Raw genomic sequence first — 11429 nt, 5'->3', positions numbered from 1 at the left:
GTACCATCTCCAAATCTAGTCATGTCATAAATGAGGGCCTCTGGTTTATCGGTTACAGGGTCGATGGGAGGTAAATGTGGGTGATGCTTTGTGTCCAGGGGGGTCATGTCTTTTATTGTATTTCTGACTTGTCAAATACAGGAAAGCTTTATCTCTTTAGGCTCCTGAAAAGTATAGGAATAAAGTGGTCTGAGCAGGGAAGATAAATCTTTGTTTAAACGGCTCAGACATGCACACTGTGATGAGGGGTCGCAAGAGGAAATTGGTTGGTCTTAGGGGTCACCAGCAAAAAAAAGTTGGGTACCACTGTGTTGGAAGAAAGATTTAAAATTTGTTGAAACATATTAGCGTACTTGATTGATTAAGGTCTCTTGGCATGAAGACTGTGTTTGTTCAAACTGAAGAAAGACTCAAAGCTCAGTCTTCTTATTGATTCACTGTGAGTATGATCATCATTCAGGTTATGCAAGCATGTTACTCTATGATATAGCAACTGTAACAGGTCTGGTCAGTTTGACTGGCTCTGAAAAAGGGTTCCCTTATATCATCAGGATGTTTTTTTTGTATTGTGATCTGTGAGTATGGGTGTGTCCAATGGAATAAAGACTCAGTATACATACCAAAGGTTCATGCATATTTTATTCAAGAGTAAAAAAGTGGATCGTCCCATGGGGCATGCTTACAGTGTTAGTGACTGGGGAGTGAAAACAGAAAGAGAGCAGAGAGAGAGAGAGTGAGAGAGAGATAGAGTAAGAGTAAAGTAATAACCGTGGCACAATTTCTATGGCACAGGGTCTCCCAGGGGGGTTCACCTCTCCCAAAGAAGCACAACAAGATCAACCAAGGAGCAACGCAACATGAAGAGCAACCAGCAGAGAGAGAGCTTAAATATTAAGAATAATGTCCATAATAAATAGAATCATAATAATCATAGAATCATAAATATCATCAAATAACAAGAGGAATCATCAAGAATTATGATCAGAGAGAGTACACTTTTTTCCTTTAAATTGTGACGGCAACACACCGGCTCTTCTGTTAAAATGTGTCTTGCTGCTTTTTGCCACGAACAGCGCAAAATTTAACCATGCAATCATGCTTTTGGCTGCCTGAATGCCTGTGCCTCTGTATATAGTATGGTCATTCATCAATGCTCGTTTCTTATTTGTTCATCGTTGTTCATATTTATCATTAAAAACAACTCATGTACATCGACAAAGAAGAGAGGAGAGAACGTGGACGTGACACTTTGAATAGAAGCGTACTGTCATTCTGTACAGCGTCGAAAGAAACCGGAAACAAAGGCTGTGAAAAAGAAAGGAGAAAACATGAAAAAAAGCAAAAAATAACAAAGTATAACATGAAATTAATACAAAAAATAAATTAACAGTATGTACAAAATAAAGTATTCATTATTCCTCAGTTCATTTATATTAGCCAGAAAAACAGAAAGAAAAAGAAAATCCTACCATAGTGAAACACAGAGCACAAATATAATCTTCACATTATTATCAAAGAACTTAACTGTGCATGCACTGATGCGTTAATATAAATGCTTTACAAAGAGCTTTTCTTCTGACTTCTTCTTGTTGTCTTCAACAGAAGAGTCTGTTTCCTCCGTGAAATATTATTTCTGGTTTCTAAGCCCCGGCCATCACTGCTGTTTGGTAGCAGACAGCAACACGGGAAGAAAGGAGGATGTAGAAAGAGACTGAATAGAGTATGACTTCACATTTCAACTCCCCCCGGCTCCCTCACATACATAAAGCATCCTACTCCTTCTATTCTGCATTTTGCATCTCGTGAACATATGCATCGGATGTGCAATAAAACCTCTTTATGTAACCTATTTACACGGAAAAGGTAGGGAGAAACACTCGCTTCAAGTCTGATCCGGGCCCAGTTTCAAGCCTTTCCCGAGAGCTAACTGGCCTGGCATCAGAGTGTTGGGTGGAGGGGCATCCTCCACTTGACTTAAAGCGGAGGATCGGTGCAGTGTAGTGCTACAAAAGCAAATGGGACTCTCCTTCCAAGAAGAAAAGGACAGCGAGGGCTCAGATTAGACTGCAGCTGAGATCATCTCCACACATATCTCTCGGCAACAGATAAGCCACATCAAAAATGTTCTCGCTGTTGCCTGGCTGATGGCGAGATCTGCTCGCCTTCACAAATGAAAACACATTTTCAAATATAACCATGTGGACATCTACATGTTGAAGCATGGGCACGCACGCAGGCAGGCATATCCACAACTCTATAAAATCCACCAATCCCAAGTTTGATTCCACTTCCTGTTTTGGAATGCAAACAGGAAAAAGAAGCATACGTATCTTTAATGCCCCAATCCCCACCCAACACAACACACACCACCAACACAGCCACGTCATGCTGACACTGTCAACCCACTGGTGATCCCCGACATACACAGTGAACCGCAGCTCCTCCTGTTTTGCATGGGGAGTGTTTTTGTAGTTTCGTTCCTGTTGTTGTGCAGGTACATGGGAGTTGTAGTTCTCTAAATAGGACCGAAGTTCAGTGAAGGGACTCAGCCTTTGGTGGTAAAGTCCGGGTATGCTCATGCCTTTACATACAGCTGAGGGCAACGGGAAAGGGGGTAGGTAATCGTGTGTGATTGTATGTGTGTGATGTCGTCTGTAGCCTATTCCATGTATAAAATACTGTGTTTGTGTGTGTTTGTGTAGTGCACTTCTCTTATGTATATATGCTTATGTACACAAATCTATAAATATGGTACCATATCAGAGTTGTAACTGCAGGTATGTGTCTGGGCATGTGGGAGTGTACGTCCATCACTGAATATTGCTGTTGCTGTCGGTCCCATTGGGCTCTCCCATGTTCATGCGGCCCATCGACAGGCCCACACTGTTGACGGCGTCGCGACGTGGAGGCATCCTCTCGTTGATCCGATCCAGACCTTTGGCCTCCTCGAAACTGCTGATCCGATGCTGCGGGGAGAAGCCTCGAATGGCTGAGGAGACAGGCAGGCAGGCAGGCAGGCACCCACACATACACACGCACAACCAAACATACATACATGCACATATAGTTAATATTTAACAAGACATTTAGTAGAATCTTGTGTATCCAAATCACTGGGAGCTTTGAAGGAAATTCTACCACATTTTATTAATTTATGAAATGTGAATGTGCACACATTTCTAAAGCATTCAGTCTGGTTTAATTCACCTTTTAAATGCTTTCATTTGAGCACACCAGCAAGGGCATTTCAATTATTTTGAAATAATCTGTTCATTACTGACTGGGCTCCCTTTTACAGAAAGCCATTTTGGGTTTGGATAAACAAGGTTCTGTCATATATGCACATATATATACACTTACACCAATCTCCACACACACCAGTGTTCCACTGTTGTCTGAATGCTGAGCTAGGAGTTGTTTGACCTCGAGGCTCACAGTGAATGTAACAGTCAGTGCGACCTGGCCATTGATCCTAGATCAGTAGTCTCAGACACCTGGTAGATAAGCTATTACGAGACACAAAGTATGACACCAAGCACAGCAGCACAGAAGCGGTTGTTCATTATTTAAAGAGTTTTTAGCCATTTGCAAAGGCGGTTATTGGTGGGCACAATAAAAACGGACGAACCCCACCCCACCTTGCACCTCGTTCTCTGCAACTCACTCTCACTCCTGCCTACATGCGCACGGTGTGAGAGGAGAGAGAGACTGACTGAGATTACTCTGAGAAGCATACAGGGAAATAAATTAGCCTACAGTATGGTAGACTTTTGTATATGTCACACTTTCCCCCAGATGGGTGGAATAACTCACTCCATTTGTCGCTAGTTGCTGTTTAGAAATAAAGTTGCTGAGGGTCTGAAAAAGGTAGGCAACTGTGGTTATATTTGAATTTCTGGATCAATATCAATACAATATCATACAGTTCAACAGTTGCTGGATATTGGTGGAGACAAGTCTTCTTCTACGTCCCTTGGCCATTTCTTTGATACTGTTTTTATTGGAATTTACCACTTCTCTTCCTGTGTTGTAACTTACAAGCAAAACTTTAAGGTAAAGACAAAAGTCAGGTTTTCAATTTCGCTCAGATTGCTTCTTTTTAAATTAATGTCCGAGTTGGCTATATTTAAAATTTAGTCAGATTTGAGCAAATTAGATTTTTTTTGTGAAATTAACTTGACACAGCTTTGTCACAACTCCTCTTCTCCAATGTGCTCGTGCACTAAAAATTCTTTTTTAAAGGGGCCAATTTTACACATGGTCAGTTTAGTCATGCTGATGAGAGAGAGTTACATGAGAAGCTGATGATGATGCACAGTGACTTCCTTACTCCTTAACTTTTTTAGGTCTGTCACAACTTTTTACATTTCTGTTTGTGTACCGATTAAACAAACAACATAGAAAGTGTCCAGCTATTACTTTAACGGAAGTATGCATTGCACAGTGGGGGCACAGAGTTTAAAAAGACTACAAAACCATATTACAAAACAGGGAAAAAGACCCATCGCTTTTTTGTTTAAACAAATTATGGAAAAGTATTTGATTAAACAAATTATGGATTGTAGTTCAGGTAAGCCAAAGACAGCACTGAAGGTACAAACACAAAATACTACAGTCAACTATAGCATGCAGAGTAATAACTAACCTTGTTTACACAGAATATAATATACTAAACACAAATACCATGACCACAATCTGTTCAGGAGCACAGAAGAATCTGGCAGACCTGTCCTGGCTTCAGTCCTTCAGTCAAGTCTGAATTGTCCTTCCAAATATGAAATGTGTTTTAAGTTTGGAAATTCATTGTTAACCTTGAGAACACATATCTGTGGAAAAATGTTCTACACTCAGGGTTAACTTACTCATCTTTTCATAGGGATTTCCACCAAATCCATCGGTTCTCTTTAACAAATGGCTCTAGTGTCCTACTTCCTCCTGAATACCAATATTTCTATTATCACAGGTGTCTCGTTCTGCCGTAGCTTGTCAAGAAACAGATTGATTGCATGTTTATCTTCTACAGAACTACAGCACCTACTGTATGAAATACAAAGAAAAAGACTGTAACACACTGCAGACTATTAAGGGTCTGAGTGAACCCACCCACTTTTACAGCCCCGCTTTTGTGTGTGTGAGGTGTGTGATGAATCTGAATAGGATGTAAATAAATGTCTCTGTGTCTTTGTCTGTGTGTTGGGAGAGAAAGTGTAGTGGTGTTTTCTGTTTCCCAAGAGAAGCAAAGAAAAAAGTGTGTGTTTTGTGTGTTTTAATGTGGTGGCTTTAGCGTGCAGCGGTTTTAGGTTTTGTTGTGAGCGCTGATTGTTGGTTGGAGGAGCTCAGTGCATCGTGGGTGAGGAAAATCTATGACCTCATGAGCATGAGTGGCTGAGAGCGCAGCCATGCTGCGCACGCACACACACACGCGCACACACACACACACGCACACACACACGCGCGCACACACACACACACACACACAAGTACACTCATGAGCACACACAAGTACACTCATGAGCACACACAACACACACACAGTGAAATGAGTGGGATTTTACCTTCAGCGTCCTTAACTGTCTCGATGGCTTCTATGGCCTCAATGGTAGCTGAAGGATGGGCAAAGAGAATAGAAGAAGAGAAAGAAAGGAGGACAGAGAGAGAAGATGAAGTACAAAGAAAGAAGGAGGAAGGGAAGAAGAAGAAGACGAAGAAGAAGAAAGGAGTGAAGGCTGAAACATGCTTTTGTGCAGGTACGCATACAATTCCCATGGCTTAAGGCCGCAAACAAGGGTGATCATGGTTCACAGAGGAGCCTTCAAAATCTCAGCTAAATGTTAATAAAAAGAAGTCTGAAAAAGTTTGAGTTTGGCTGGGGACCTTTGTTGCACCCCCCACTCTCCCTCCACACATTTCCCATCTATTCAATTCAATTTTATTTATATAGCGCCAAATCACAACAACAGTTATCTCACAGCGCTTTTCATAAAAGAGCAGGTCTAGACCGTACTCTGTGATGTTATTTACAGAAGCCCAACAGTTCCCATCTGCATCTCGACTAAACACTGCCCCGACCCCTAAAAGAAAACACGCATGATGCTTGCAAATTTGCAGACTCAGAGGCATGTTTCAGGCTTTAGTCATGTGAGGCCTTAAGGGCAGCGCTGAGACCACGGCAGGCTCAGACGGGCACTTTGTGTTAGCAGTAGCTGCTGTTAGCCCACACTCGCCTCTCACACACATGTATGTCCTTTCCCTGTCTGTCTGAAAGTGTCTGTCTCTTTGCATTACTGACCCTTACTGTCACTGTATAACTCTCTCTCTCTCTCTCGCACACACACGACCAGCAGGCTGTTAGTATCCTCAGCGCCGGTGAGGTGAGGTGAGGTGAGGTGAGGTGGAGAGAGTGAGAAAGTCAGTGAGGCAGAGGCATGAGAGGAGGAAAATAGGATCGTGGGCAGGAAGAAACCGGAGGATGGTCCAAAGCAGATATTTAAACTGTGTGTACTTGTTGTGAGGGTTTTATTTTTGTTTTTAAAGGCGTGTCCAGGGTTATGGTTGAGAGTGTGTTTGTGTGAATGTGTGAAAGCCTCACCACTCTGCAGGGTCTGTTTGCCCCCAGACAGTACTCCGCTGGGCAGCATGCCCGTAGGGGTCAGTCCCTTCAGGGTCAACACGTTCTCACTCTCCTCCCTGAGAGACAGACAGAGACAGGTGTGAATGTGGACAAAATGGGAGAGCAGGTGATAAAGGAGGGAAGAACAAAGAATTACACACTTCCCCTCACTGTGCACCTGCAAACACACAAAAATAAGGAAGCAATTCAGTGCTCTGCTGTGTTTTCAGTTTCATCCTCCAGAGAATCGGTATGAAATTCTGCAGCAAATAATATGGATGATTAAGCTCTAAGAGCTTCATTGAAGGGAAGCCAATGTTTTGCAAAAATGTATTTCATCGTGGTGTTTGGTTTATAAACAAACGATTAACCGTGTCTGACTGGTATGCCACAATAATCTAAGAAATATAAGATGATTCAAATCACACATACAAAACTATAAATTTTATCTAACCTCAAGATCTTTAAGAGTTATTTCATGTATCACCTATAAAAAAATGGGAGAACACTTTTGATTGTCCATCACTGTGGCAACAACTGTTAAATATAATACACAGTAGACCCATTTATAAGATCCCTTCAGTTAAAGGGTATTAATTATTTTTTGTCTGCTAGGAAAATGTTAAAGGTATGGGGCATTGCTGAGTCAGGCGAGTGCAATTTTTATTTCCTGGAATCTGAGTCAACAGCACTTCTTTTCTGGTATTGGCACGTTGTTTCTGCCTTTTGGAGGGAGCTTCAAAAGATGCGTAATGCAAGGAAGCTCTGCTTTCAACCAGATTTTTTCCTCTGTGGTGTTGGGTGATGTATTTACTTAGTATTTATTATCTATTTATTTATTTATCTTCTTGAATTATGGTCCCTGCTTGGTCCATGTATTGTACACACAAACACACACACTCACACACAGCATGCGCACCCAGAGCTCCACCCACCGTAGTACAGAGAACATTTTAGCCATCTTCCCAATGGCTCGAATCTTGTTTTTGATCACCTCTTTCCTGGCTGCTGCTGCACTGGCTGTTAAAGAGTCAAACGCAGACTTGTGACGTCATTGAGAAAAAATGACTTGTCAAAATATGTCTGTAACAACCGAAGCATCTCAGGTATTTACGCTAACATAGGTTTGAATCACACTGCTTTTATGTCAGTGTGTTTCTTACCATCGTAGATCTCCTCTCCATCGTTCATGAGTTCGTCGTCAGAGCAGATACTCAGGACATTGACCAGCATTTCAGTCACTGCAAGACAAACAGACAGAGAGAGACACACACACACAAGCACACACTTAACCGGGGACATTGCGGGTTAAGACACCAACCATACACGGCTGCGTCCCCGGTTCGCGCCCAGCTGGTGAACCTTGTAGCATGTCGTTCCCTATCTCTCTCTCCCCCCTCATTTTCTGTCACCACAATAAAATATAAAATACAATGCCTCATTTCTGACTAAACTGTAGTCACCCACAAGTCCATAATCCTGTAAGTAGGGGTTGTACACCTTTTTAAGCTGATATTATTGCTATTTTTAGAGAATATTACAAAGTTGTAATAGAACCGTATAAAGCACATAAAAATGACCTTCCTTTAAAACTAAGAGATTATCCTTGAACTGTACCTTGTACTGCTTTCACTTTAATTGTGTTTGCTGATTGGTGTTTAGCTGCTTTTTTAAGAATACAGTTATTCAACAGAAAAATCACTGATGTGTCCCTGGAAAAATTTACTTCCTGCTTTCAAAATAAATGGTTGTAGACCTTACACTACTGTGAGGTGAATGAATATATTTGTTCCCTATACATGTAGCTCCAGATACACCTGTCATCCATTCAGAGCTACTGATTTCTTATTTTTTGTTTCTGTTGCCTAATATCGCTGAGAAAATAATTTATTGTGTATAGTAAAGATTGGGACAAATTGTGCATGACTGGTGCGGCACAGACTGAACTCTTCTGTCCACTTAAGGAGGCGTTGAAGTTCATGACAGAACAATGAAGATTCACATGCTATTAAATTCTGCCAACAAAGACCATTCACATCTTTGTCATAAGCATGAGAGCGTGTACCATGAATATGATTTGAAGTGGTATTACAAATAAAGATGTAGGGATGGGTATTGCTACTTGATACCTTTAAGGTATCGACCAAAACAGCCCAGTATCGAGTAGTATCGAAACGTCTCTTTTTTTCCTAATGTGCCTGCATGTGCCAAGTCCACGCTTGAATTTAACAGCCGCTCACCTTCGGCTGCGGTCTCAGGCATGTTTGTCACTGTTGCAAGTTTATCACCACAAGCTTGGCTTTCCATTGGTTTCATCTTCTGGTATCAATTAACACTTTTTTGTACATTTTTATTTGCTATTCACATCAGTTGTCACAGATCGATCGGTGCGTTCCATCACATCACTTCAATCCTTTTGTGGTGCAGCAGAGATCCACACAAAGCCTCTGGCTTCAGCTACGGCTGATATGAGATGTAGTCAGTGGGATGTGAAGACTCTCTTTTTCTGTTTGCTTCTTCAGAGTCTTTAGTGTAGTTTAGTGACTTGTTTAAGCCCATTCCTTACTCGTTTTCTACTTCTCACTGTCGTCTTTATGGACGTTTGCAACTCACCAATAAAGGAAAAAGCACTCGCAGAGATCTTTCAAGTCAGTTAATTGATCAAAAGTTAACATAATAATTCTTTGCGGTTGACGTTCAACAAACGTATCAAAAATGTGATTTAAATTCGTTTTCCACAACTTATTTGATCACTAAACTATGTCACTACAAATACAAAACAACTCCCAAGCTGTAGTCCGTCCTCTGATTAAACCTGTGAGGATGACCTAATTAGGATGAGGAGCGATCAATCACAATTTCCCAATATTTTTTTGAAAGTTATTTGAAAAAAGAAAATAGATCACATTGCTTGTCCATAACAACAATAAAAATAATAATAGGCTACCAATTAACTACTATGGCTTCTACAGGTGTCATTTTACATAAGGTATTGAATGAAGTACGCTATTGGTATCAGTATCTCTTACTAGTACTGGTTTTGCTCCTGGTATCGTAAAAGTTTTAAACGATACCCAACCCTACAAAGATGACTTAGATTTGTGCACTTTTGACTTCTTTGTCTTAATTTATTCCACCTGTGTGAGCTGATCAATGACAGCTGCTATTTTAAAGTACTTTCTATAGAGATGTGTGCCTCTAAATGAAACAGTAAAGCAACTTATCAAAAGCTAAATGTCTTTTGTGACTCTTCAGTATAAAATGTTTCACAAAATTGTGTCAGCCTCAAAAGCCAGATTTATCATCTTTAAGCCCCTTCACAGCCTAGAGATCTGTCCCCAATCTCATAGACAGCTCTGATTTAAATCAATAATAACACAATTTAGCCTGAAGTAGGTTTAATGTAGACCAGCACATCAACTTAAGTCTAGGAATGGATTCTCCAAACCACAAGGAGTATTCCTTTAATTATCACCACTTCTGTGAAAATAACCTGAAGAGTTTTAAAAGAGTGGATATGTGTGTTCATGTGATACCCTTTTCTCCCACGAAAGGCAGGGACCAGGTGAAGACGTCCATGAAGTTGGGCAGCCAGTAGGGGTGGGGAGAACAGTTGAACTGACGGATATTCATCACATTGTTCTCATACTTGAGCACCGCAGCTAGACACATACACACAGACGAACAGACGCATTAGCCTTTTTAACCTTGATCAGATAGTATCTCTAAATATTAATCATTAAACATCATGTCATACAGACAGTTATAATAAAAAGAAGAACTTTATTTAGTTTTAAAATGTTCACTACAGATGTATAGTATAGTCATGTAAGCAAGTTCTTCAACAGATGTTTTCTGTTCTTCTGTTAAGGTTCAGTCTTGGACAAAGGAAAAACTGCTCAGTCTAAAATAATTGCAATGCTGTGCTCACACCTTAGCTTTTCTTCTGTGTGTATGCCTGTGTGTGTGCGTATTTGTGCATGTGTGTGTCAGACCTTTGTTGTTGTAGACATCCAGGTAGTTTGGGGCAGAGAAGATGGTGATGAGGGAGGGGAAACCTGTAGTCTGACTCTTTCTGTACATGCGATACCTGAGGAAAGAGAGACAAACAAAACGCCCACGTTACAGCTACTCAAATAAAACATGGATGAAAACTGAAGATTTGTTGCTTCGGAGGTCATAAAAAGCAGACTGACTGGTTAAAGGTGAGTCAGCCACGCATTTAAAAACAAATGAAGGAATCTATGTGGGCATTTTTAGGCCCAGATCTAGTAACTTAGTCACAATAAAAACAAGTTTGGGTGCAATTATTTTCAGGCATGCAAAGAACCTACTGAGATTGGGCATGATAATGAACACATGCACACATTTTTCTTTTGTACCCACAAACAAACCATAAAAGCAGCCTCTAGATGCTAGTTCCCTTGAGGATAAACTAATTACCAAACTCATCAGTAATCAAGAATTAGTTTAATCATTATCAAAAATATAATCTAGGTATGCAGCAGAATGAGTTGGCTGTTTTCCTATTAGAGTGATTTTCATATTGTTTTTTATTATGTTCCCAGTGTGCCAGTGTCCTGTGCAGCTTTGTCAAGGATGTTATACCCTCCAGGAACCTCTGCTTAACCAAATGTCAGTATTCAATAAATGTCATCAGCACAAAGCTGGTTCTTGTTTTGGTCTTTGCCTATTTGCAAACTTTGTCCATGGCTGGCGGCGACACACTACGTCTGACCATGAGCCAATCAAATCAAGACAAGGTAATGGGTCTGTATCAAACAGGCTCGTGATTGGCTGCCTGTTACACTGCTCTACT

The 11429-nt window shown here is 40.8% G+C and overlaps 1 protein-coding gene across 3 annotated transcripts in view; it reads right to left on the bottom strand.

Moving 5' to 3' along the window:
• Positions 1-621: 621 nt before the first annotated feature.
• The window catches only part of ppp3cb (protein phosphatase 3, catalytic subunit, beta isozyme), a 34111-nt gene continuing 23303 nt past the window's right edge, over positions 622-11429 (bottom strand). For 2 of the 3 annotated variants that reach the window (XM_038700133.1, XM_038700134.1), the window contains exons 8-14: positions 10606-10700; positions 10147-10272; positions 7774-7851; positions 7546-7630; positions 6590-6687; positions 5556-5603; positions 622-2989 (exon numbers count right to left, since the gene is read on the bottom strand). In XM_038700133.1, coding sequence (XP_038556061.1) covers positions 2811-2989; positions 5556-5603; positions 6590-6687; positions 7546-7630; positions 7774-7851; positions 10147-10272; positions 10606-10700 — 709 coding nt within the window. In that variant the 3' untranslated portion in view covers positions 622-2810. The remainder of the gene's footprint in view (positions 2990-5555; positions 5604-6589; positions 6688-7545; positions 7631-7773; positions 7852-10146; positions 10273-10605; positions 10701-11429) is intronic. The other variant, XM_038700135.1, reaches the window with a different exon arrangement.

The sequence above is a fragment of the Micropterus salmoides genome, unplaced genomic scaffold, assembly GCF_014851395.1.
Source record: "Micropterus salmoides isolate LMB-PRFRI ecotype aquatic unplaced genomic scaffold, ASM1485139v1 Ms_hic_scaffold_5, whole genome shotgun sequence".
NCBI classification, from domain to species: Eukaryota; Metazoa; Chordata; class Actinopteri; order Centrarchiformes; family Centrarchidae; genus Micropterus; species Micropterus salmoides.
Note: the sequence above shows the minus strand (reverse complement) of the source record. Positions and strands in the feature narration are given on the sequence as shown.